At 41.8% G+C, this 27,976-nt stretch overlaps 1 protein-coding gene across 2 annotated transcripts; it reads right to left on the reverse strand.

Moving 5' to 3' along the window:
* Nucleotides 1–319: 319 nt before the first annotated feature.
* Nucleotides 320–27,919, reverse strand: atg9b (autophagy related 9B). 2 transcript variants are annotated; one of them, XM_061920463.1, is made up of 15 exons: nt 27,689–27,919; nt 27,279–27,427; nt 27,172–27,217; nt 24,456–24,518; nt 22,505–22,675; nt 16,744–16,885; nt 15,828–16,576; nt 15,562–15,715; nt 7,717–7,896; nt 7,384–7,629; nt 7,078–7,319; nt 6,897–6,990; nt 6,728–6,815; nt 6,101–6,261; nt 320–4,371 (listed from the first exon to the last, which is right to left on the reverse strand). In XM_061920463.1, exons 2-14 carry the CDS (start codon nt 27,385–27,387, stop codon nt 6,119–6,121), a joined length of 2,427 nt encoding a protein of 808 aa, XP_061776447.1. In that variant the 5' UTR covers nt 27,388–27,427; nt 27,689–27,919; the 3' UTR covers nt 320–4,371; nt 6,101–6,118. The 2 variants fall into 2 exon arrangements, with proteins under 2 accessions (XP_061776447.1, XP_061776446.1); XM_061920462.1 differs by having other exon boundaries at nt 27,279–27,919.
* Between the last annotated feature and the right edge of the window lie 57 nt (nt 27,920–27,976).

Here is a 27,976-nt window from a genome sequence, read left to right on the forward strand (position 1 = left end):
TCAATACTGTATCATTATATCATAAATAATACACTGGGGTAGAGTATGCTCAAGTATTGTGTGGATGCATGCTATGGGTAACAAAACTAGAAGGCTGCCTCATCTGTCCTTGATTGGCAATCAGCTGCCTTAGCTTTACCTGTGCACTTCCCTGTTGCATTTTTGTTTTTGTCTATAAATAATTTTTTACTTGCACTTTGCCCGTCGCCTCTGCATTTTGGGGTCACAACCAACAACAGTGGGACAATAAGTAACAATAAATCACATTTAAGAACATAACATTGTAAAAATTCAAAGACTTCAGCAACGAGCTCACACGTGCAATCGCAAAAATATGTTTTATTTCAAACAAACATCACATAACACAAACACACATACAAATAATTAAATACAAATTTGCCTCTCAGCGGAGGGACACACAAAACATGTTTTTTGTGCCGGCAAGTTGGATTTGTCTGCTAGTGTTTAGTATTTAAATGGCTGTAAAACCTATTGTAGTATTTTAGCATAAAAACATAGCACCTTGTCCCAGCCACTGTGTGCGCGTGTGTGGTGGGCATAAAGTCAAACATTGATGATGATGATACAAGTCAGTGCAAAGTCAGACAGCATCAATAAAATGCATGTTGTCAGCGTATTTGCCGTTCATCATATTGTACATGATGTTACAAACACACACACCCACACAGGGACAGTATGGTGCAATAGCCGCTGTAAATAAATCCTACATGAGTCGTTAACACTAAGGCACTGCTTATAATAGCAGGAGAACACCAGCCGTGCAGCTAGTATAAAATGCACACGCTGCGACCGCAAAAATATTGTGATGCAACCTCATCTGGTTGATAGAAAAAGATGATATAGCTTTCATATTTATATATATGTACAAACATGTAGAGGTGGTAGTGGTGGCTCAGGGGCAGTGTCCCTTTGAGACTCCGCCCCCTGTCTTGAGCTGCAAATGTGCTGTATATTATGTACATGTAAATACATATTTATATGTGTCAGTGCAAAATACTGAAATTTTAGCATTGTTGAGCATTTTTTCCTTCCACAGACACAAAGAGGTCTACATTTTCTGAATAGGTTATGATTTCAAAACAGTAATAAAATAAAAGCCATAAAGCAATATATTGTGCACAGTCCACATCAACCGGGTAATATTTATTTTATTGATCTGTATGTGTTAAGCCACTTCGTGGCTTCAAATAAAGAGCTTACACTTAAGGATATTATAATTCCTCATTCCCTAAATCCAAAGGCTATGTATATTTGCTCATATTTCCTGGTGAGCCTTACACAGCCAAACCCCACCCCCACCCCAACATTTCACACTACCTCCCAACCATATTTAAGAAGCGCTGTAATGTTCTAACATTATTTTATTGTCGTTTGGCAAGCTACTCATGTATGTATAAATGTATATGTATTGTATGTATGTACAGTGTATGTAGGACTGCAGCGATCCATTATTTGAATCATTGAGTAATCTACCGACTAGTTTGTTCGATTTGAGTATTCGGATAAAACACACTGAATTGCTTCAAAGAATATTTTAGGGAAAAATTTCAAATAAACACATTTTCTGCTTGCATCAATTTTCATTATTGTTCCCTAATGAATGCACATAATCAACATTGAAATTGTACTTTACCATGTGTGCATTGACCAAAAAACAAAAAATCTCACAAATCTCTCTGATCACAGCACACACACGCTTATGTGGCCGTGAAAAAAATATGTATGCATATTTAAAGTTCCAGGCACTCCATGCAGTCTGGATTTAATCAATGTTGATTAGTTACACTCATTAAACGAGGCAGCAGAATATAAATCAAAGCTTTTTTAAATCAAATTAATCGACCAATCGTTGCAGCCCAATGTATATGAATACATTGAATGTGTGTGTATATAATGTGTGTGTAAACACACATTATATTTGCACATCTGCATACATATACACACCTTGTAGACTTAAGTTATTTCAAATAAATAATAATCAAAAAATATTAAATATCAGGGGAGGAGGTACTAAATACATCTAAAACTAACTATGCTTGAGAGGCTTCCTCTTTCCAGGCTCTTGTAAGGGAAAAGCGATTAAATTATTCTGTAGAAGTTCAATCAACTTAAATTTCTTATAATAAAACAGAGATCCCACAAAATTGTTTGCCAATGCTTTTGACATAGAACTCTTTAAAGCAGGACCTTGCATTGAAGATATGTGCGCTTTCTCACAGCAAATTAGATAATTAGATGCGTGTGGTGTGTGAGAAAATATGTGTTGGACAGCGCTGATTGCGTTCAACACAACAAGGTGTCAACCTTATCACCCGGACCTCAACGTTAAGGAATACTCCCTTCACAAAGGTACTATTCCACTTCTGATATCACAAGGAAAGGTGGTAATTGGTCTGCTTTTATCTCTATATTTACAGAGCAATGTTTTTATAGGTTGTGTGAAAGGGGCTTATAATGGTGAGTGTTTAATAAAAATGAGGATGGTCATAGGGAGTTTGTTTATTGTCGTCTATTGAAAGATTTGCATAAAGCTCCAAATACAACACGCTCCCTAATGTTGAAAAGTGATCCAATTTCCACACTTCCTATGAGAAGTTTCCGTATATCGGACCAGAAATGCATTCCTACTTATAAACAAACCAAGCATGTTTTAAAAATATTGTCCTAATGATCAGTTCTTGGATCAGTGCTTCACTGAAGATCTCCAGATTTAACAGGAAGTGAATGCTTGCTGTCTAAAAGTTGCCAGTAGTGGTGCCTCGTTTTTTTATACGTCCCACTTTTCGTGTGATTCGGTTTATATTTTTTTACATGTAACAAACTATTCCGTGGAATCCAAGTATCCAAACAAAGTCTCTGTGAAGAATGACTATTGGTTCTTTTGGGGTGGGCATATTTTGTGATGGTTTGTCGGACTAAGTCATCCTTTAATCAACTTTTTGTGGGTGAGTGGTTTACTTGTTCTAACAGAACGCCCACAGAACGACGGGCAATTTCGTGCCTCTCTACGTTTTATCGTGACAGAGCAGTATTCATCAAGCACTGTGCTTTGTGATACTGTATGTATTGAGGCGTTCAAGTGCATAACTGAGTGCTAGGTGAATGGGCTTGAGGGCAGTATGTTGTTTTTTTTTAATTGCATAAGATTGCAAAATAATCCACATGGGGCCAAAGAAAGTGCTTGCACTTTGATAAAGAATATAAGAAACATTAATGAGTTATTTAAAGAACTTACAAAGGTTGCCTCGGTGTGGCTCCTCTCTCCACATACCCCCCGTCTTTCCCAACTTTCCTTAGTGATATGTATTTCACTGTAAATGTGAATCTTACAACCACTCCCAATTTGAGTATTGGAGTGATGATTAAATTCAGAAATTATTATGGAAACAAATCAATTCTCTCAATATGGTATTTGGTATAACAATTATGATAAAACCTTTTTAAAGCAGGTTACCAAAGCTCCTCTTGCCTGCTTTTGTCTAACATATACGCACAGAGTGAGTGTCAAGACGGCCTAAGAAAATCTATTTTTGAAATTATGAATTGATTTGGAATCAACATAAATGAGAATCACGATTTGGATGTGAATAGTTGTTAGGGTTTTTTTTAACTGTAATTATTCTATATAAAATGTATGTTGTGTATATATCCATGTGCCTGGAATGGATACATTGGATTTACATCATATCTTATGGGAAAAAATTGTTTCAGTTTTCAGATGATTCGGTCATCATCAATTTGTATTTTCCTGTCATGAAATGTGTACCAGTTCTATTTAAGTTCTGACATATTTCAAAAAGAGTCATGACACAAAAAGCTTGAGAGACAATAATACTGAAACAAATCTGTGTCGTAAACACAGGAAGCAGCATCGAAATAATCCACAAAAACACGTTAATGTGCTCGGTGATGCCTTCTATAGTCAAGCTCAGGAGACCTGTTTGTCAGATTTAAATGTAACAATGTGGACTTTTCAAGTGTCTACACTGATAACAACCATTGTTAAAAAAGCAGTAAAGCAGTGGAGAGATTCTGTGACATAGTAGACGGTCGCTGTGCTGTGCAGTGCGTGGTAGCGCACAGAGCTACCAGCAGAGGTCAGCAGGAGACTTTGGCGTTTCCATCAGTGGTCTTATTACACACGATGACAAAAGTCACCATGTGTGATGTAAAAAAAAAATTTAAAAAAAGAAAGAAAAAAAGTAAATATATGCTTCCCTGATGTGCGACGAAGAAGAGAATAGTGGGTACTTCGTGTTCCAGAGAGGCCCTTAAAAGGTCCGTGCTAGAACTCTCTATGAAGATCTTTTAAGGCCACCGTGTTCACAGGAGAAAAGTCATATGTAAACACTGAAAAGAAACAAGAAAAAAGCATTCAAGTGTATAAAAAGTACATGGCTGGCTCTGCTGCTTTCCAGAAAAGAGGAGAGAAAGTCAAGAATAACTTGTGCACAAAATTAACATTTTAAGCATTTCTTATACTATTAATATCACAATATAATAAATATTGTATTGGAAATCAGTGTGTAGATACGTCACTACAGATTCACTCTGCATTGTGTAAAATTATAAACATTTGACAAAACACTAAAAAACTAAATTTAGATAAATAATTGAAGTCAATAAATAATTATTTAAATGTGTTATCAATTAATTAGAATTGGAATTACATAAATATATGTGTTATTAAATGTGTCATTCATTTATTCAATCTGAAATTACATTTAATTATTGAATGATTTTTATCTATTCATTAAAACTTGTCCCATTTGGGCCTTGTCAGCGATTGATAAATTTATTTTACATGTCAAACTCAGCTGTCAAGAGAAGCGGTGTAGTACTGGTCATATCTATGTTGGTCGGAAAGTGCGGAAATAAATTCCACAACTTCCATCAATTCCTATATTTTAACTGCAACAGCAGGTGTCGTTTGTACATACACAGCAAGGTTTTAAATATCTACCACCGGCTCCTGAAAAAGTATGTGTTTATCCTCCTCAGCTGCCAAAAGACTTTCAAAGGTAAAGTTAAAGTACTTTCAAAGTTCCAGGCTTCAGACAAAGGCAATGGTTGGACTAGATTTGTGTTATCCCCACCGAACGTTCCGTCTAAGAGCAGTGGTCTCCAACCTTTTTGTAGCTGAGGACCGGTCAACGCTTGATAATTAGTCATGAAAAAGGGAGGTTTTTTGGGTTGGTGCACTAATTGTAAGTGTATCTTGTGTTTTTTATGTTTTAATAACATTTTTTTTTTTAAATAAAACTAAAAAAATAAAAATAAAAATAAAAAAATACAAATTAATAAAAAATCATTTTGCGGCCCGGTACCAATCGGCCCGGTGGTTGGGGACCACTGCTCTAAGGTACGCGCTGTGCAATAGCACACTGCTCACACGTCCTCTGCGCACGGCAAATCTAGGCCGCATACAAAATCGAATAAAAAGATAAGCGCATAACAGTGTGCACGTCTGCTGTCGCTCATATGTGCGCCACTGAATGCTCAAGGAGTTTTGGCGTTTGCTCACACATATGAAAAATTGGGAGGGAAAATTGGCCCACCCACTATTTATTACAGCTGAGTTTGACAAATAAAATACATTAATGAAGGGCTGACAAGAGTCAAATGGGACAAATTTAATTATATAAATACGTCTTAAAAGAATTACCTAAATGTGTCATTATTGAATCATCCAAAAAAACTTAAAAATAACAACATCAATAATTACTTTCATAATTACCTGTGGTTTAATATTGAATAAAATAATGGCACATTTATGTATTGAAGTGTAATTATAATTATTGTTGACACATCTAAGTATTCCTTTAAAGATGTATTTTTTTTTGTCTCATTTGGCTCTCCATACTAAAAACATTAGTCTCCTTTGTAATTTATTGTTTTGATCAGCCATGTTGATGTCACACTGCCAGGCTTTGAGGTGGGATGTTCTAGACACTAAACTTGACACTTATTTAATGATGAACAACTTTTCTCAATGATTTTCAACACCATTAAATTATCACAGTGATCATTTCACATTAGGTTTTGCACTTAGCTACACGGTTAAAAATAGATAGCACACCTTATGTCATAAGGCACTTCAGTGAGGTGTCCCAGTGGCCTGTTTTGGAGTGGATCCGCTGTTAATCTCCTGTTCACCTACGTCCTCTTCTTCTTCTTGCCAACCACCAAGTTGCACAGCGGTGGCTGATGACGAAGTGGAATAAACATGGGCTGGGAAAACTTGGAAAAAAAATACAAAGAGTCTAAGTGATACAAATGGAGCACAATACAGAACATAATTACATAACTTTTGTTTATTTTTTTATATTACATTTGTGATACCACCTGTGAGTTGTTAGTTTCCCCATACTTTCATTTACTTGTGGTGTCACGCCCCAAGTAAAGTTAGGGCTGCCACAAGTAAAACAACAACAAAATGTTTCTAAATTTTGCGTTTGTACTAAATGTCATGGTTTTTGTGAGTTGTGTGAAAAATTTTAAGTCTAACACCATGTTGAGTGTTTGGCAGAAAACTAAAAGCCCAGGCAACATAGTAAGGAGTGTTTTTTGGACGAATGTTCACCTTTTTGTGTGCAACAGTTCAAAAGAGGTGTTCTAATATTCTTTCCTTATCACTTTTCATTTGAAATAAAAAAATACATACCAGTGCTGCATTCCTGCAACATGTGAGTGATGCTAAATTTACCAGTGTTGCTGTGGAGCTCCGTCATCGGCATCGGGTTGTGTTGCCAATGCCCGGAACTTCTCTGCGGATGAGAAGTTTGCTGGTGCAGCTGAAAAGACGGTAGGTGTGTCAAAGCAATACTTAATTTACATATTAAAACAAAAAAAAACTTGTCTATATAATAAATTACCTCATGCATATAAATGGCGTGAAGGCTCATCTCTGCTGAGGCAAACTCTGAGTGAAGGGTATTGCTCCGCAAGCGGCTGTCACTGATCGACATACTGGGAAAAACATATAGTCAAACATATAGAATGTTAATTAAAGCTGAAGAGAATTAATATTTCATGAGTTTGAGGGTTTGTTAGGACCTGTCAAAGACAGTGCAATCGCTGCGGTACATGGTGCTCTCTGGATGGGCAGAAGAGGTTTGATGGCGCAGTGGGCGGCCACGATGGCTGCCGTGTGGAAACTGGGAGGTGGACAAAGAGGCCAGGACGCTGGCGGCGGCCGAAGCTGCAGTGCTTGGCGGGATAAAGCAATGATCTCTGCCTTGTAGTCCCGACGCCGTTAGTACGGGGTGCGCCAGGACGCTTGCTAACAAATTATCAGGCTGGAAACGACAAAGAAAGTTAATTTATGAGTCCCACACGCCGATGTTGCGAAGGGTTCTTTACCCCTGTTCCTGACTCGTTGGACTGCAGCGATGTGCAGAGAGGAGCCTCAGAGAGGAGAAGCTGCGTAGATGGACCACCTTGTGCGTCGTGATGCACCTTCTCCTTTAGGTGGCTGATGAACACAGAGCTCTCCAGCGGTGGCTGCCAGTGCGGGTTCTTAATGGTGAAGTGCATGAGGGACAACTCTGTCTTGCCGTTCTCAGCTTGTTGGTACACAGACGCCTCCGTCTGGCCCTCGGACATCCACTGTGATGTCATCAAACATGTTTATATATACAGTGTAATAATGTATTGTCTCATTAGATTAACAAACTCTCAGTAAGGCGTGCTTACAGTTGGGTTTCCATGGCGTCTGATGTCCATCTGTGCAAAGGAGCAGATGTCTCCCACTCCGACCACCTCCACCGTGAAGTTCCGGAAGAAGTCGATGATCTCCAGAGACTTGTTCCTCAGCAGGAAGATGAGAATGAAGGGCGTGACGATGGGACTCAGCAACTCTTCCAGGATGAACACCTGATAATGAGAGTTTTGAAATTGGAAAAATTACCACAATGTATCCCGCCCAACAGCCTTTTCATTTCTAAGTACATTAAAATATGAAAGTGAATGAATTCCTGATGAGAGTACACACAATAACTGCGATGGTAGTCTGAGTAAACAGCAACAACAGAAAATGGGAGAAATCTGCATTGACCAGGTCAGTCAAGCAAGCTATGTGATGCGCACAAACGTAATTTGGGAGGGGGGGACATGTCCCCTTGCACTTTTTAAGGTCCAAAAATAATGTTATGCTATTAAACGGAGATAAGTCAAATTTTAGCGCAAGGTGGAAAACAGCTGCTCAGATTAAAGTGTGTCTCTTTAGACCGCCCACAAGCTCATTGATTGGCTTCCTGGGACTGCCTTCTTGTAAACTTGACAATGATTGACAGCACACTGCTGCACTTAACCGATCAGCAGTCGGATGCGAGGTAAGAGCAAGTTTGCCTCAACAAGGCAATATGAATCACGAACAATTAAGAAAAACGAAAAATTCAAACAAGAGGAGTCGAGTGCTCCACTCAAGAGAGTTATCTTATTGACTGCGCTGAGGGAAAAATATAGATAATTGCAGCTGAAGTCTGTGATTTCTGGTAGTGTAATGGTTTAAGTAGCAAAGTTTTCTCCCAGGGGACATGGTTGGATTCCCAGCCAGGACATACAAGGTTAACATAAACCAAATCTGAATAGAATCTTGAAAAAACTAATTAAAGTCATTTATGTCATTCTGTTCATTTTGAACAAAACATGTATTATAGAACAATTTGTTTCCCGTTCATTGTACTTCAAACACGCATCTAATCCTTTCAAACCATGCTCATTTTAATCCACACTTCCTGTGCGAAAGCCAGTTTCCTCCCAATTTCTGCAATCCAAATTTCATCCCTCGTGACGCGAGAGCATATTTCGGCTATAAATCAGCTGTGGAATGTGCGTATAAAGTGTGTTGAGGAGAGTTATGATACTATACTTACTCTGAGGAGCTAGACACAGACAGGCCCTATTATGGTGAGCGCCTTGCATGGCAGCTCCCGCCGTCAGTGTGTGAATGGGCGAATGTGGAAATATTGTCAAAGCGCTTTGGGCTCCTTAAAAAGGGGTAAAAAAGCCCTATACAAGTACAACCCATTTACCATTTATTATAAAGAGGTTGCGAGAGAGGATTTTTTGTGTGGGTCCAAATGTAATTGTGTCGCGCAAATAACAAATAAATAAAGGATGTGGGGGAGGAGGTACTATGTGTATTTATATACTGTTAGGTAAGGCTGGACGATTATGACAAAAATAATAATCCTGATTATGTTTATTGATATTGTAATCACAATTAATTAGCCAATTATTTATTAATTTGAAAATATGAGTATTTATTATCACCCAAAAACACAACTTTAAATATTGTTTAAAAAAACAAATCCATCCATCTTCTTCCGCTTATCCGAGGTTGGGTTGCGGGGGCAGCAGCCTAGGCAGGGAAGCCCGGACTTTCCTCTCCCCAGCCACTTCGTCCAGCTCTTCCTGGGGTATCCCGAGGCGTTACCAGGCCAGCCGGGAGACATAGTCTTCTCAACGTGTCCTGGGTCTTTCCCGTGACCTCCTACCGGTTGGATGTACCCTAAACACCTCCCTAGGAAGATGTTCGGGTGGCATCCTGACCAGATGCCCAAAACCACCTCATCTGGCTCCTCTTGATGTGGAGGAGCAGTGGCTTTACTTTGAGCTTCTCCCGGATGACAGAGCTTCTCACCCTAGCTCTAAGGGAGAGCCCCGCCACCCGGCGGAGGAAACTCATTTCGGCCGCTTGTACCCGTGATCTTGTCCTTTCGGTCATGACCCAAAGCTCCTGACCAGAGGTGAGGATGGGAACGTAGATCGACTGGTAAATTAAGTGCTTTGCCTTCCGGCTCAGCTACTTCTTCACCACAACGGATTTATACAGCGTCCACATTACTGAACACGCCGCACCGATCCGCCTGTCGATCTCACGATCCACTCTTCCCTTACTCGTGTACAAGACTCCGAGGTACTTGAACTCCTCCACATGGGGCAGGGTCTCCTCCCCAACGCGGAGATGGCATTCCACCCTTTTCCGGGCGAGAACCATGGACTCGGACTTGGAGGTGCTGATTCTCATTCCAGTCGCTTCACACTCGGCTGCGAACCGATCCAGTAAGAGCTGAAGATCCCGGCCAGAGGAAGCCATCAGGACCACATAATCTGCAAAAAGCAGAGACCTAATCCCGCGGCCACCAAACCGGAAGCCCTTAACGCCTTGACTGCGCCTAGAAATTCTGTCCATAAAAGTTATGAACAGAATCGGTGAGAAAGGGCAGCCTTGGCGGAGTCCAACCCTCACTGAAAACGTGTCCGACTTACTGCCGGCAATGCGGACCAAGCTCTGACACTGATCGTACAGGGAGCGAACCGCCACAATCAGACAGTCCGATACCCCATACTCTCTGAGCACTCCCCACAGGACTTCCCGAGGGACGCGGTCCAATGCCTTCTCCAAGTCCACAAAGCACATGTAGACTGGTTGGGCAAACTCCCATGCACCCTCAAGGACCCTGCCGAGAGTATAGAGCTAGTCCACAGTCCCATGACCAGGACGAAAACCACACTGTTCCTCCTAAATCCAAGGTTCGACTATCTGGCGTAGCCTCCTTTCCAGTACACCTAAATAGACCTTACCGGACTGGACTCTCTTCCACTCTGGCGTTGCACGCAGTGAGAGGCCACAAGCTGGGGTAGCAATTCTTGTTTCACTCCGGCTCAAAGCCTGTACGTAGAGTTCAACCCAGTGGGCGAGAGGGTAGCCTCCCTCCGCCTTCGGGTGGGGGGGACGGGTCCTGACTGTTGTTTGTGCTTACACACCAAACAGCAGTTCAGAGTACCCACCCTTTTTGGATACACTCGAGGGAGTAAAGGAAAGTGCTCCCCCAGGTGAGGAGTGTGATCTCACGATAGTTGGAACACACCCTACGGTCCCCGTTCTTAAAGAGAGGAACCACCACCCCGGTTTGACAATCCAGAGGTACCGCCCCCGATGTCCATGCGATGCCGCAGAGTCTTGTCAACCAAGACAGCCCCACAGCATCCAGAGCCTTGAGGAACTCCGGCCTTGCCACCGGGGAGCATTTTAACTACCTCATCCCCAGAAATAGGAGAGCCCACCACAAATTCCCCAGGCACCTCATAGGAAGACGTGTTGGTGGGATTGAAGAGGTCTTCGAAGTATACCTTCCACCGATCCACAACATCTGCAGTCGAAGTCAGCAGAACACCATCCGCACCATACACGGTGTTGACAGTGCACTGCTTCCACTTCCTGAGGCGGTGGGTGGTGGTCCAGAATCGCTTCGAATCCATCCGGAAGTCGTTTTCCATAGCTTCCCCAAACTCCTCCCATGTCCGAGTTTTTGCCACCGCGACCGCTGAAGCTGCACACCGCTTAGCCTGTCGGTACCTGTCCATTGTCTCCAGAGTCCTATGAGCCAAAAGAACCCAATAGGACTCCTTCTCCAGCTTGACGGCATCCCTCACCGCTGGTGTCCACCAATGGGTTCTAGGATTACCGCCACGACAGGTACCAACTACCTTGCGGCCACAGCTCCAATCAGCGGCCTTGACAATAGAGGTGCGGAACATGGTCCACTCGGACTCAATGTCCAACACCTCCCTCGTGACATGTTCAAAGTTCTTCCGGAGGTGGGAATTGAAACTCTCTCTGACAGGAGACTCTGCCAGACGTTCCCAGCAGACCATCACAATGTGTTTAGGCCTGCCAGGTCTGTCCGGCATCCTCCCCCACCCTCGCAGCCAACTCACCACCAGGTGGTGATCGGTAGAAAGCTCCGCCCCTCTCTTCACCCGGGTGTCCAAAACATAAGGCCGCAAATCCGATGACACAACTACAAAGTCGATCATGGAACTGCGGCCTAGGGTGTCTTAGTGCCATGTGCACATATGGACACCCTTATGTTTGAACATGGTGTTTGTTATGGACAATCCGAGACGAGCACAAAAGTCCGATAACAAAACACCACTCGGGTTCAGATCCGGGCGGCCATTCTTCCCAATCACGCCTCTCCGGGTTTCACTGTCGTTGCCAACATGAGCGTTGAAGTCCCCCAGTAGGAAAAGGGAATTACTCGGAGGAGCACTTTCCTGTACTCCCTCGAGTGTATCCAAAAAGGGTGGGTACTCTGAACTGTTGTTTGGTGCGTAAGCACAAACAACAGTCAGGACCCATCCCCCCACCCGACCGAAGGCGGAGGGAGGCTAACCTCTCGTCCACTGGGTTGAACTCTACGTCCAGGCTTTGAGCCAGGGTGAAACAATAATTGCTACCCCAGCTCGTGGCCTCTCACTGTGTGCAACGCAAGAGTGGAAGAGAGTCCAGTCCTTCTCGAGAGAACTGGTTCCAGAGCCCTTGCTGTGCGTCAAAGTGAGTCCAACTATATCCAGTTGGAACTTCTCTACCTCGCGCACTAGCTCAGGCTCCTTCCCCCCCAGTGAGGTGACGTTCCACGTCCCAAGAGCTAGCTTCTGTAGCCGAGGATCAGACCGCCAAGAACCCTGCCTTCGGCTGCTGCCCAGCTCACGCCGTACCCGACCTCTATGGCCCCTGCTATGGGTGGTGAGCCCATTGGAAGGGTGACCCACGTTGACTCTTCGGGCTATGCCCGGCCGGGCTCCATGGGGACAGGCCCGGCCACCAGGCGCTCGCCATTGTGCCCCAACTCCAGGCCTGGCTCAAGAGGGGGGCCCCGGTGACCCACGTCCGGACGAGGGAAAACTGAGTGTCTGTTGTTATATATCCATAGAAGTCTTCGAGCTGCTCTTTGTCTGATCCTTCACCTAGGACCAGTTTGCCTTGGGAGACCTTACCAGGGGGCATGAAATCCCCCGGACAACATAGCTCCTAGGATCATTGGGACACGCAAACTCCTCTGCCTAAGGTAGCAGCTCAGAGAGGAGTTTGAAACATTTAAAAAATACAAATAAAAATCTCACTCTCTCTCAATATATATATATATATATATATGTATATATATATATTTATATATATATATATATATATTTGTTTTAATTGAAAAAAATAAACAGACAGAATTTAGTAACAAATAGGTCACAAGAAGTGAAATAATAGAAATATCAATAAATGTAAATAACAATAGCAATATAAAAAACAATACAATTTAGTTTTTCCACTTCAATTGTTTTTCATTTTATTTATTTTCCTTTTACATTTGTGTCACCACCATATAGTGTGTGCTTTTTGTGTCAAATAAAATATTTGTTAATTAAATGCAAATAAAATCCCTCACTTTCATGGTGTAATCTGTCTTTGGACAATTTTGACCAGTATTTTAAGTCAAAGCGTAATAATTGTGTAAATTAATCAATAAGTGCTTCAAGTGCATTATACAGGTGCTGGTCATAATATTAAAATATCATAAAAAAGTTGATTTATTTCATTAATTCCATTTAGAAAGTCAAACTTGTAGAATGTGTACATTCATTCCAAACAGACTGATACATTTCAAGTGTTTTTTGCCCAAAAGGAGATGATTATAGCTGACAACCAATGAAAACCCTAAATTCAACATCTCAGAAAATTAGAATATGGTGAAAAGGTCAGATATTGAAGACACCTGGTGCCGCACTCTAATTAGCTAACTAAATCAAAACACCTGGAAAAGCCTTTAAATGGTCTCTCGTTTTGATTCTGTATGACACACAATCATGGGGAAGACTGCTGACTTGACAACTGTCCAAAAGATGACCATTGATACTTTAAAGAAGGAGGGCAAGAGAAAAAAGGTCATTGCCAAAGAGGTTGGATGTTCCCAGAGCTTTGTGTCCAAGCACATTAATAGAGAGGCGAAGGGAAGACAAAGATGTGGTAGAAAAAAGTGTACAAGCAAGAGGTATAAACGCGCCCTGGAGAGGATTGTCAAACAAAACCGATTCAAAAAAGTGGGAGAGATCCACAAAGAGTGGACTGCAGCTGGAGTCAGTGCTTCAAGAACCACCACGCACCGACGTATGCAAGATATGGGCTTCAGTTGTCGCAATCCTTGTGTAAAGCCACTCTTAAATAAGAGACAACATCAAAAGTGTCTCGCCTGGGCTCAAGACAAAAAGGACTGGACTGCTGCTGAGTGGTCCAAAGTTATGTTTTCAGATGAAAGTGAATTTTGTATCTCCTTTGGAAATCAAGGTCCCAGAGTCTGGAGGAAGACAGGAGAGGCACAGAATCCACATTGCCTGAAGTCCAGTGTCAAATTTCCACAATCTGTAATGGTCTGGGGTGCCATGCAATCTGCTGGTGTTGGTCCACTGTGTTTCCTGAGGTATAGGGTCAATGCAGCAGTTTTAAAACACTTTATGCTGCCTGCCGCGGACCAACTTTATGGAGGTGAAGATTTCATTTTCCAACATGACTTGGCACCTGCACACAGTGCCCAATCTACCAGTACCTGGTTTAAGGAACATGGTATCCCTGTTCTTGATTGGCCTGCAAACTCACCTGACCTTAACCCCATAGAAAACCTATGGGGTATTGTGAAGCGGAAGATGCGAGATGCCAGACCCAACAATGCTGAAGAGCTGAAGGCCACTATTAAAGCAACCTGGGCTCTCATAACACCTGAGGAGTGCAACAGATTGGTCCACTCCATGCCACGCCGTATTGCTGCAGCAATTCAGGCAAAAGGAGCTGCAACTAAGTATTGATTGCCGTACATGCTGAAACTTTCCATGTTCATACTTTTCAGTTGGCCCACATTTCTAAAAAATATTTTTTGGTACTAGTCGTAACTAATATTCTAATTTTCTGAGATACTGAATTTGGGATTTTCAGTAATTGTCAGTACTAATCATCAAAATTTAAAGAAATAAACATTTCAAATATATCACTATGTGTGTAATGAATTGATATAATATGTAAGTTTCACGTTCTGAATATAATTACTGAAATAAATTAACTTTTTCATGATATTCTAATAATATGAACAGCACTTGTAGGTGTGTAATATACTTTTTTGAAACCTTTAATTTGTTAGCAAAGTCTGACTGAATGTGGCGCACCACATTATAATTGCAAATGGGGGAGGATGTGCTCTGCTGTTCTCAGCTTGACGTATGGAGGCGACTTGACGCTGTTTAAAAAAAAAAATTGAGAGCAGAGCGCTTCTGTGTTTGTACATTGATCTTCAAAGCGCATTCCTTTTTACCTTTTTAATGGTCAATTGACACTGCCGGCAGTTCTGTCAACGCGGAAATCCTTTTTTTTTTTTGTTGAGTTTAGTGATTACCGATTAGGCATAAAAATCAAATAAAGAGTAGCAAACACAGCCCACACTTCCAAGTACACATGCTCTTTTTTCACTCATTTGCTCCTCATCCCTTCCACCGTTACAATCTCTGAAATTTACATGCACTTTGCAAGGCCTATTAATTGTTTTTCTTTTTTCAATTATTAAATTTTCATGATCATGAAAAGCCATAATCAAAATCAAAATTTCATTAATTGTCCAGCCCCACTGTAAGGCTCATTCCACAAGATGGTCCAGTTTAAATTCTGCAGTATGGCTAATCCACTTCCCAGTGTGACAAGACAAGGTTTGCCCTCACCGCTTTGTACTGGAACAGCTGCGCCACCTCATCGCGGGTTTCGCTCTTGTTAGCAGTGCCCCTCCAGTGGTCTGGCATGTAGTGGATGTGGGCCAGCATGCACTGCAGCAGCTGCTCTGGACACCACACCATATGCTCATCTGGGATAAAGGACCTGGTGTAGGACAAATAAGAAATTATGAACGTATCTGTTGTTGAACATTTCAAGGAAGACAGTAATTTCTGTGTTTTTATAAACTAGTTATCAAATGATGCACGTGACCCACCTGGTGATAGTGATTACCACCCCTAGCACGGTGATGACAGTCAGAATGTGCTGCACTGTCAGAACATCTTCATCGTAGACGGTCAGTGCGATAAGCACCGCCAACACCGAGCCAGAGAAGAAGGCAATGTTTTTAGCAAGCACAGTGAACAGCGGCGATGTGAAGGAGTTCATGTATTTGGACGTAGGCTTGTAGCCTCGGCCTAAGCGTCCGTGCAGCTCGTGGTTGAGCTCGTTGAAGTGACGCAAATACAATCGACCGTAGAGGGACCAGCGGCGTGCACCCAGACTCCCAGGCTCGCGGCGAATGATTTCAGTGTAGCTGAAGAAGGCGTAGAGGATCTGCCACACCAAAATGAAGGGACAAAGCAGCAGGTTGGCCACGCCCATTAGCAGTATGACTCTACTAAGCTGCTGCGCTAATTCCAGGCGGTTACCACTGCGCTTGTACTTTGAGTGCAGGTTCCACTTGTTCTGAAACAGCGAGCCTGGCCCCCAGAAAAGGATGAGTTCAAAGTTGTACTTTAAGCCCTGTGTGAGAAAGACCACATTTCCCAGCAGGGGGAGCTGTAGCTGCACGGGCAGCAGGGATTTGTTGATCATGGCCACCATGTAGTTCTTGAAGCGCAGGATGCGGTGGTAGATGTCGAGTTCTGTCAGCTCTTTCTTGTGGATGCACATTTGCTGCTCTCGCTGCAGGCTGATGAGGCGGTCCTGGACTTCCTGCCACGTGAAGTTGCATAGTTCATCCTGAGACAATGAGACAGTAGTGAGTCACGTTCACACACTTGGATGGATACATTCATCTATATAACTCAAGCAATATAGCATAACGCTCGTTGAAATTAACTATGCAAAGAAAATGAATAATCGCTAAGTATTGTGTTGTAATCAATGTCTGATTATCTGACATGTACCATTTGGATCTTCAGCGCTTTGATGTAGAACTGGCGGATCTCCCAGTAGCTCAGGACATTGCAAAAGACCTTGATGAGGCGATAAATCCAGAAGACGGCTGCCATGATGAGCAGGAAAATGATCCAGCTGTTGTCTTGGATCCTGAAGGTGGATGGAGACATGACCAAAAACAAGCAACATTACTAATAAAGATGACAAAATGTAAATGTATCTAGACTTCTCCAAGTAGCAAGATTATTTATGAATTTAGAACAGTGGAATTGATCTTAATTTAATGGAAAAAAGACTTTGGCTCAGTAAACATCTAGAGTATTAGCTACACAAGTATGTGTTGCTTTTTCTTTAGCTCTTTTGCAATGTCACTCACAAACGTATAAGTGAAGCAACCAGAAAAATGTGATGATAACTAGGTGTGTCCGGATCCGATATAGATATCAGTCAGATATCAGGAAAAAAAACACATTGGATGATATCGACTTGCATCAAAGCTCTGTCTGATACAAGAAGTCTTGCAGAGTGTTTAGGCAGAATGAGACAACATACACAAAAACATTAAGACATTAATAAATACAAGCAATCATCAGTACAAGCACACTATTCATCCATCCATCTATTTTCTACTGCTTGTCCCTTTTGGGGTGGCAGGGGGTGCTGGAGCCTATCTCAGCTGCATTTGAGCAGAAGGCGGGTTGCACCCTGGACAAGTTGCTACCTCATCACAGGGCCAACACAGATAGACATACAACATTCACACTCACATTCACACACTCGGGCCAATTTAGTGTTGCCAATCAACCTATCCCCACGTGCATGTTTTTGGAGGTTGGAGGAAGCCGGAGTACCCGGAGGGAACCCACGCAGTCACGGGGAGAACATGCAAACTCCACACGGAAAGATCCTGAGCCCAGGATTGAACTCAGGACTACTCAGGACCTTGAGGCACATGCACTAACCCCTGCCCCACCGTGCTGCCCACAAGCACACTATGGAACAGTAAAATACATATTCTATTGAACCAATAAAAATAATGTGATAAAGTACTATGAGACAATAAATCCTCCAAAAAGCACATAAAGTTGGTCTTCTCTTGTCCATCCATATATCTTCTTCCGCTTATCCGAGGTCAGGTTGCGGGGCAGCAGCCTAAACAGGGAAGCCCAGACTTCCCTCTCCCCAGCCACTTTGTCCATCTCCTCCCAGGGGATCCGAGGCATTCCTAGGCCAGCCGGGAGACATAGTCTTCCCAACGTGTCCTGGGTCTTCCCCGTGGCCTCCTACTGGTCGGACGTGCCCGAAACACCTCCCTAAGGAGGCGTTAGGGTGACATCCTGACCAGATGCCCGTACCACCTCATGTGGCTCCTCTCGATGTGGAGGAGCAGCGGCCTTACTTTAAGCTCCTCCTGGATTACAGAGCTTCTCACCCTATCTAAGGGAGAGCCCCGCCACCCGGCGGAGGAAACTAATTTCGGCCGCTTGTACCCGTGACCTTGTCCTTTCAGTCATAACCCAATGCTCTCGACCACAGGTGAGGATGGGAACTTAGATCGACTGGTAAATTGAGAGCTTTGCCTTCTGGCTCAGCTCCTTTTTCACCACAACGGATCAATACAGCGTCCGCATTACTGAAGACACCGCACCGATTCGCCTGTCGATCTCACAATCCACTCTTCCTTCACTCGTGAACAAGACTCTGAGGTACTTGAACTCCTCCACTTGGGGAATATCTCCTCCTAGAAATTCTGTCCATAAGAGTTATGAACAGAATCGCTGACAAAGGGCAGCCTTGGCGGAGTCCAACCCTCACTGGAAACGGGTCCAACATACTGCCAGCAATGCGGACCAAGCTCTGACACTGATTATACAGAGAGCGGACCGCCACAATCAGACAGTCCGATACTCCATACTCTCTGAGCACTCCCCACAGGACTTCCCGGAGTACACGGTCGAATGCCTTCTCCAAGTCCACAAAGCACATGTGGACTGGTTGGGCAAACTCCAATGCACCCTCAAAGACCTTGCCGAGAGTATAGACCTGGTCACAGTTCCACGACCAGGACGAAAACCACACCGTTCCTCCTGAATCCGAGGTTCGACTATCCTCTCCAGTACACCTGAATAGAACTTACCAGGAAGGCTGAGGTCTTCTCTTGTATTTTAGTGAAGTCATTTACAAAAGATAAACATGGTCCATTATATGTAGGCTGTAGGTCTTAGCAGCTACACAACAGCTAAAGACAACAAGTAGATATACATTGAGGTAAAAAAGTATTTGCACACCCTGCAATTTTGCAAGTTCTCTCACTTAGAAAGTAGGGAGCGGTCTTTAATGTTCATCATAGATGTATTTCCACTTTTAGAGACATAATCTAAAAAGAAAATCCGGAATTCACTATGTATAATTTTTTAATGATTTATTTGTATGTTACTGGGGTTCATAAGTATTTGCACACATGAGCACATCAGTGTCAATATTTAGTGTAGTAGCCTTTGTTTGCAAATATAGAGGTCAATTGTTTCCTATAGTTCTTCACCAGGTTTGCACACACGGCAACAGGGATTTTGGCACGCTCCTCCACACAAATTTTCTCTAGATCTGTTAAGTTTCGGGGCTGTCGCCGAGCAACACAAAGTTTCAGCTCCCTCCAAAGATTTTCTATTGCATTTAGGTCTATAGTCCGGCTAGGCCATTCCAGAACCTTGATATGCTTCGTATGAAGCCACTCCTTGGTTATCCTGGCTGTGTGCTTCGGGTCATTGTCATGTTGGAAGACCCAGCCACGACCCATCTGCAATGCTCTGACTGAGGGAAGGAGGTTTTTTGGCCAAAATCTCACACAACCCCGTTCATCCTCTCCTTAATACAGTGCAGTTGTCCTGTCCCCTTTGCTGAGAAGCACCCCCAAAGCATGATCTTTCCACCCCAATGCTTCACTGTAGGCATGGTGTTCTCGGGATGATACTCATCCTTCTTTATCCTCCAAACCCGACGAGTGCAGTTTATACCCAAAAGTTATATTTTGGTCTCATCTGACCACATGACTTTCTCCCATGACTCCTCTGGATCATACAGATGGCCATTAGCCAACTCGGACGGGCCTGGACATGAGCTGACTTAAGCACGGGAACCTTTCATGCATTGCATGGTTTTAAACCACTATGCCGTAGTGTTCTACTGATAGTAGCCTTGGAAACAGTGGTCCCAGCTCTCTTCAGGTCATTCACCAGCTCCTGCCATGTAGTTCTGGGCTGATTTCTCACTTTTCTTATCATGAGTGATACGCCACGAGGAGAGATCTTTCATGGAGCGCCAGTCCAAGGTAGATTAGCAGTCATGTTTGGCCTGTTCCATTTTCTAACAATTGCTGCAACAGTTGATCTATTCTAACCAAGCTGCTTCCCAGTTGTACCATAGCCTTTTCCAGCTTTGTGGGGTTCTACAATTTTGTCTCTGGTCTCTTTTGACAGCTCTTTAGTCTTGCCCATGGTAGCAGTTGGACCTTGACTGACTGTGGGCTGCACAGGTGACTTTAACGAGCTCAAAGGGGTGGCGGGTGGATAATTAATTGGGGAGTAAAGGTGGACTTTTTTGAAGGTAGACTGACAGCTCTTTGAGAGTCATAATTATTGCTGATTCTCATGTGTGTAATTACTTATGGGTTATACTATACTTGTATAGTATACCTTGTATAGAGTACCTTCAAAGTACTCAAAGCGCTTTGAGACAATTTCCACATTCCCTAATTCACACACACATCCACACACTGATGGCGGTAGCTGCCATGCAAGGTCCTAACCACGACCCATCAGGAGCAAGGGTGAAGTGTCTTGCTCAAGGACACAACGAACGTGACAAGGTTGGAAGAAGGTGGGATCGACCCAGGAACCCTCAGGTTGCTGGAACGGCCACTCTCCCAACAGCAGTAACATACAAATAAATCATTACAAATAAAAAATCATACAATGTGATTTCCGGATTTTTCTTTTTAGATTATGTTTCTAACAGTGGAAATACATCTATGATGAACATTTCAGACCTCTCCCTAATTTCTAAGTGGGAGAACTTGCAAAATTGCAGGGTGTGCAAATACTTATGGAGCTCATTGTATGTAGTAACAAGTGTCCTTAATTGAATAATATTGCAGTCTAAAATGAGTAATAAGTGTCTTTAATTGAATAATATTGCAGTCTAAAACAAAATTTGTCAATATAAATGTCATGCATCAAAAAATACAGTAGCATATAGGAGGGTTGCAGTCACGTGACCAAGAGTAGAGGAACATTGGGGCACTTCTTTGTTAATGTTTAGGCCACAAATTACAATGTACGAATGGAGATATATATATATACACACACACCGGCAGTTTAATATACTTGGGAGGGTTCTAATCTTTTAATGGCTGTTAAGTAAAGGAAACACGGACATCACCATGAATCTACGGTAGCTTTATTTTTCAACTTAGTTACGTAAACAAGTTATGCAATGTACGTAACATGTAAGCAAATACGCCAGAGCGCCAATTCTGGTCTTGCAACGATTGCAATTTTTTCAGAATCAAAATATATATTCATATAGCTTATTATTTGCACATTATTGACTAGCAATGCACCGAAAATTCTTTGCTCACCAAAACTGAAAGTTGTGATGAGGTATCCACTTCCGCTAACGGGCTGCGTCTTTTCCCACGCGCACGAATGACGTAGCTCGCGTAAAGATGATGAAAATGTCACATTGCTGTTTAGACTAGAGTCACATTTAAATAGATCAGATTCCAATCGGATTTGGACTACATCCTGATGTGGCCTGAATCTGATGCCATAAGATAAGATTTGAAGCATTTAGACTAGCAAAACAATTCGATCTGTGTCATTTGAGGGTAAAAAAAACAAACTCATATTTGGTTCGTGTGCAGTCTAACGGGGCCATAAAGATTGTGAATATGGAAAACAATGTTTTTTTAAATTGCAGTTCCCATTTAAAATATTGTCCGTAGTGTTAATAAAAGTTTTATGGATGGAATAAATTAATTCACCTGACTATATTTCCAATGGGAAATGTAGTTTCAGAATGGGAACAATTTGAAAAATCGATCAGCTAAACATGACAACTCAGCTGCTGTTATGTTAAAAAGAGGTTTTGATTAAACAAAAAACAACCAACCACTTGTTTACACATCTCCTGATAGTCGTCCAAATCTACAATTACGAAAGCTCCAGGAAGCCGCTACCCTTCATAAAGAAATTAGAGACGGCACATGGCACCAGGGTTACAAATTATGGAACGCCATGATCCCGTCCAAGTGGTTGCAAGTCATCTAATGCTTAGCTTTGCTGAGAAGTACACTGACAGAAGACCTATTACTCCAGTAGTGGAAAACAAGCACAGGCCAAGCAAGCTACTGTGGAAGGGAAAATATGATAAAACTGGGTGGAGTGGGCGGGGACTGTTCCTCGCAGCTCTGCCAGTGAAGTGTCGTGTGGCTGACTGCTCGCTGTGGCCCAGCCAAAATGTTTTAGCGTCTCAGTTGACCACTTTTTTCTCACTGACACAGATCATTTACTGAACACTGAACACACAAACAAGCTTCCAGCATCATCGACTGTTGAGTGTCGCAACAGGAAAGCTTATCACAAGGTGCAATAAAAGGAACAAACCAACAACAAAATGTGATCCTTAGACAACCACAATGCATCCCACTGTTGTGTTCATATTTTATGTACTATAAAATGAAACATTCGTATCAGTTAAAGGGAGCGTTACCTGTCAGTGCACTGCTGGCTGGGCAAGAGGGCATCGGAGATGGTTACTTTGCTCCTGTCCAACGGGTTGTGTCCTGACCCCGTGTGATTGACAGCTCGATTGGCAAACAGGACGTCGTACTCCACGCAGTTAACCAGGAACGTTGTGAAAGTGACGACGAACAAAAACTGACTGTTAAGACAGAGAAAAACGCTAACACACTAAACATAACACACAGAGAAATGTATTGAGTGTTGATAGCTGGGGCATTTATGGCCCGCAACTAATTTCTATTGCCACATTAGCTCAGATTTATAGCATTAGCACACATAACTTAAGAGTATTTTCCAAATATTTAGTACCCATTTCACCATCTTCAAATGTGACATTATTTTAGTAGGGTGTGAGTCTGAGACAACATATTATATTTTCCAGAGGTGGCAGGGTGAGAAAAGCGAGTTTGTTATATCTACTGATAAGGTCATGTGAATACAACATCTAGCAGCTTGTTGATTTGTTGTTCTAATGTGCAATATTTATGACACATGCTGACTTAATGACGTGTTACAGAGCATCTATTGGTTCATGAGGCCCTGTATTAACGTAAGCCGTGGCCACATTCATACACCACCAGTTCAAGGCCTAAAAATAAAGATGCCCACACCTGCAGTTGTCTCAAACAGCAGTAATTGAAAATGAATAGGGGAATGAGTCAACATTTTTCAGTTGAGCTTATATGACACATTAAAGAACTATTGAACTGTGTTAAGCACATAAGTTCAATTGCTGAAGGACTGAATTTTTATAGGCAAAATATGGACGCGAAACCATCATACTCTGCGTGGTTTTGGGAAATCTTGCACTTGAAGGCGCAGTGAACTGGCATCTAAGGATTGCATTATTTCATATTCTTTCTTTTATGTGAAGAGAAGAAAAGCATCTGCCAACAGCAGCTCTTAGCTAGCTGTCACATGTTTTTAAAACGCAGAGATTTTTTGTTATGAAACACGGCAATAGTTAATAACTTAATTTTACACTCGCAACCAGGGATGTTCCGATCAGGGTTTAATGCTGCCAATTTGGATCATCCATGAGGGGGATCAGCTGATACCAATACCGATCATTGTGCATTTAATGTTTTCAATGTATTTATGGTCAGTGCTATTGACAGTTTAACAATATAAACACAATTTAAAAACTAGCTCCTTATTATTTTTCAATAAATAGAGTTGTTTAAGCAAAAGAAAATCCAAAACTACTATTACTCATTTACTAACTCCCCTTTGTCCAAAATGTGTGCCTCTGTTCAGGGAATATTTCCCTGAGTTTGACACATTGACATAAACAACAAACAAAGGATTTGGAGAAAATATTGCTATCCACAAATTCCCTATATTTTTACCTATGTCGACACCACCAATAAAGAAATCCCTCCTCCGCAGTGCTGACAGACCAACATTTGTAATTATATTATTCTCTCTCTAGATTATTATTAATCTATTTGATTTATTTACTGTTAATAGCTGCTTAATTTCTACTGCAACACAGCTCCAGCTTCTTTAAATTTACTAAGCACAATCTTTTAAAATGTACTTGTGTTTTTTATAGCTATTTTCACAGTTAGCTTAGCTATTAGCATGAGTGCTTCTGGCCTGCTCTTGGTGTGTAATAGGTTCAGCCTCATCCTACAATGATACTGACACCTGAGATACTAAGAAATGCAGTTCATTTGCCATAATGGAGGTGATTATTATTAGCTAAAGGGAGTTGCTCCACATGGTGTATGGTGTATTCTGAGGCACATGCACTAACCCCTGTTCCACCGTGCTGCTTTAATACTGATCAATCTGTGGTTAATAATGTTTGATTATGGCAACAGTTAGACTTTGAGACAGATTATTGGAGGCACCATTTGTTTTTGCGAATAATTGTAATTTATAGTACAGTGGTAAATACACATTTGAATACTTACACGAGCTCAAAGAACTCTGACAGCATCATGCAGGCAAATCCATTCTTTTGATGGAAATGGTAGATGTGGATGCACAGGTTAAGGGAAGGTTTAAAAACAGTCCAGGTAAAAAATAAGTGTTAAGTGCGTGTATGAACATGTGTTGTTACTTGAAAAGTTCAAGAGTCAATACACATTAATACATAGCTTACTGCTGGTAAATCAGCATTTTGATGGATCTGTACGCTTACATACAGTGGGGCAAAACAGTATTTAGTCATCCACCGATTGTGCAAGTTCTCCCACTTAAAATGACGACAAATTTCAGTAATTTTCATCATAGGTACACTTCAACTGTGAGAGACAGAATGTGAAAAAAAATCCAGGAATTCACATTGTAGGAATTTTAAAGAATTCATTTCTAAATTATGGTGGAAAATAAGTATTTGGTCTCTTCAAACAAGAAAGATCTCTGGCTCTCACAGACCTGTAACTTCTTCTTTAAGAAGCTCTTCTGTCCTCCACTCGTTACCCGTATTAATGGAACCTGTCGGAACTCGTTATCAGTATAAAAGACACCTGTCCACAGCCTCAAACAGTCAGACTCCAAACTCCACTATGGCAAAGACCAAAGAGCTGTCGAAATACACCAGGAAAAGAATTGTAGAACTGCACCAGACTGGGAAGAGTGAATCTACAATAGGCAAGCAGCTTGGTGTGAAAAAATCAACTGTGGGAGCAATTATCAGAAAATGGAAGACATACAAGACCACTGATAATCTCCCTCGATCTGGGGCTCCATGCAAGATCTCATCCCGTGGGGTCAAAATGATCATCAGAAGGGTGAGCAAAAATCCCAGAACCACACGGGGGGACCTGGTGAATGACCTGCAGAGAGCTGGGACCAAAGTAACAAAGGTTACCATCTGTAACACACTACGCCAACCGACAGGGAATCAAATCCTGCAGTGCCAGACGTGTCCCCCTGCTTAAGCCAGTGAATGTCCAGGCCTGTCTGAGCACATGGATGATACAGCAGAGGATTTGGAGAATGTCATGTAGTCAGATGAAACCAAATTAGGAATTTTTGGTATAAACTCAACTCGTCGTGTTTGGAGGAAGTATACTGAGTTGCATCCGAAGAACACCATACAGACAAACAGGACGACTGATCCGTGTCAGAGAAAGAATGATTTGAGCCAAAACCTCCTTCCAACAGTGAGAGCTTTAAAGATGAAACGTGGCTCGGTCTTCCAGCACGACAATGATCCCAAACACACCGCACAGGCAACAAAGGAGGGGCTCCGTAAGAAGCATTTGAAAGTCCTGGAGTGGCCTAGTCAGTCTCCAGACCTCAACCCCATAGAAAATCTGTGGAGGGAGTTAAAAGTCCGTGTTGCTTGGCGACAGCCCCAAAACATCACTGCTCTCGAGAAGATCTGCATAGAGGAATGGGCCAAAATACCAGCTACTGTGTGTGCAAACCTGGTGAAGACCTATAGTAATCGTTTGACCTCTGTTATTGCCAACAAAGGTTATATTAAAAAGTATTGAGTTGAATTGTTGATGATAAATTGAACTTGAAATCTCATTAAAAAATATACAACACAAAGTAGCAAAAAACACGTCAATAATGAATAAAGCCAAATATGTTCTAGACCAAAAATCACTTTATATTCTCTACTGATCACTAGCTTTACCATATCTGAGTTACTGTGTAGAAATATGGGTAAATAATTACAAAAGTACACTTCATTCACTAACAGTGTTACAAAAAAGATCAGTTAGAATAATACATGATGTTGGATATAGAGAACATACAAACCCTTTAATTATTGAATCAAAGATACTGAAATTCCACGACATAGTGGAATTGCAAACAGCTAAAATTATACACAAAGCAAACTATAACCTGCTTCCCAAGAATATACAACAATTATTCACAACAAAAGAGGAGAAATATAATCTTGGAGAAAAATGTCATTTAAAACATTTGTACGCACATACAACACTTAAGACCTTCAGTATATCAGTATGTGGAATTAAATTATGGAATGGATTAATAAGCAAAGCAATCAAACAATGTACTAATAACATCCACTTCAAGAAACTCTTCAAACTGGAAGTGTTTACAAAGTACAAAAAAGAAGAACCATGATAAAAATTCTGATTTTATTCACCCATTCATTCTTTCATTCTCAAAATAATCTTACTCATCTAACCGTATGAAATAAAACTTACTTCACCAATTATTTATTTATTTTTATTGTGATTACTTATGGAGTATATTGTGAATACATTGAGAACAGGAAGTGGACAAAAATTTTAGCAACTGTTACGTAAAAGATAAGGGGTAGGATTAGATAAGCTCTGCTTCTTCCTACTCTTTTTCAAACATGTTTAAAAGAAAAACTGGAAATTGTGATGTATCATGTTGTATGCTTGCATGTTCCAAATAAACTCAACTAAATGTTTGTAATTGACCAAATACTTATTTTCGACCATGATTCACAAATAAATTATTTAAAATTCCTACAATGTGAATTACTGGATTTTTTTTCACATTCTGTCTCTCACAGTTAAAGTGTACCTATGATGAAAATTACAGACCTCTGTCATCATTTTAAGTGGGAGAACTTGCACAATCGGTGGCTGACTAAATACTTTTTTGCCCCACTGTAGATGTCACAACCATGAAAACAACTCTAAAGGAAATATGTCAATGTGAACAAAGGATATCCTCGTGAAGAAGTTATCCAAGTTTTTGATGTGGTGCCAAGAATCTGCAACAGATTAATATGAACATTGTTGTTGCTGTTATTTCTTCGTCACGATAGTGTTTACCTTTCAGGCCTTCGGGCACGTGTAGCAGCAGGTCCTCCTCTCCTGGCGGTGAGTCCTCCTCCAGGTCCTCGATCCTCTGGTACTCCCTGTAAGCGTCCAAGTTGGCCATGGTGCTTCACATTCTACAGTCACTTACTGCTCAGGAACCACTCGGGGGGTAAAAAAAAAAAAGAAAAATGTCCTTCGGAAGCGAACGCAGACTATTCAACCTTGGCTACATCGTGCAAGCTAACCACTCAGTGTGACTGGGGCTAAATTAGCAGGATTGCTGGCAAGCTTGTGACGTAAAGCTTAAACAGAACCAGGCAGATATTGGAATATTGGGTGGGTAAACAGCCAGGGTTTCAATGCGTGTGAGAGTTTCAGCGTTTGGTTAGCGTAAGGTGGAATCAGCCATAAAGAGTGCTCACGTAGGGTGACTTGGTTTGTTTTGTTCCTCCAAAATTGCTGCGTCCACCCGACTCCTTTGCGTTCCTTTGACCTTTTCGACCAGCACACGTATCCGCTGCCGTGGAGTCCACTTCAGTTAGTCCGCCAGTCTTGAAGTAGGTGCTTCCAAAAATACCATAACAGTGAACCGTGTGTTTGTTTGCTGACTGTTTTTGTCTCTCAAAAACAAAAGTCACTACCGGTTTGGCCATGACCACTTCCGGTACACTGTTGTCTTTTTTTTTTTTTTTTTTAATTAAACAAACATG

Source organism: Nerophis ophidion, linkage group LG14 (assembly GCF_033978795.1).
Source record: "Nerophis ophidion isolate RoL-2023_Sa linkage group LG14, RoL_Noph_v1.0, whole genome shotgun sequence".
Classification (NCBI taxonomy): domain Eukaryota; kingdom Metazoa; phylum Chordata; class Actinopteri; order Syngnathiformes; family Syngnathidae; genus Nerophis; species Nerophis ophidion.

Excerpts from the sequence above, each read along its gene's own strand:
- atg9b (XM_061920463.1), bottom strand. The coding sequence starts at position 27,387 with ATGGCCAACTTGGACGCTTACAGGGAGTACCAGAGGATCGAGGACCTG. Across the intron at positions 27,218-27,278 it reads CGTGCCCGAAGGCCTGAAAG|ATTCTTGGCACCACATCAAA; the intron begins GTAAACACTATC and ends AATCTGTTGCAG. Across the intron at positions 7,897-15,561 it reads AGCTGTTCCAGTACAAAGCG|GTGTTCATCCTGGAAGAGTT; the intron begins GTGAGGGCAAAC and ends TCTCATTATCAG.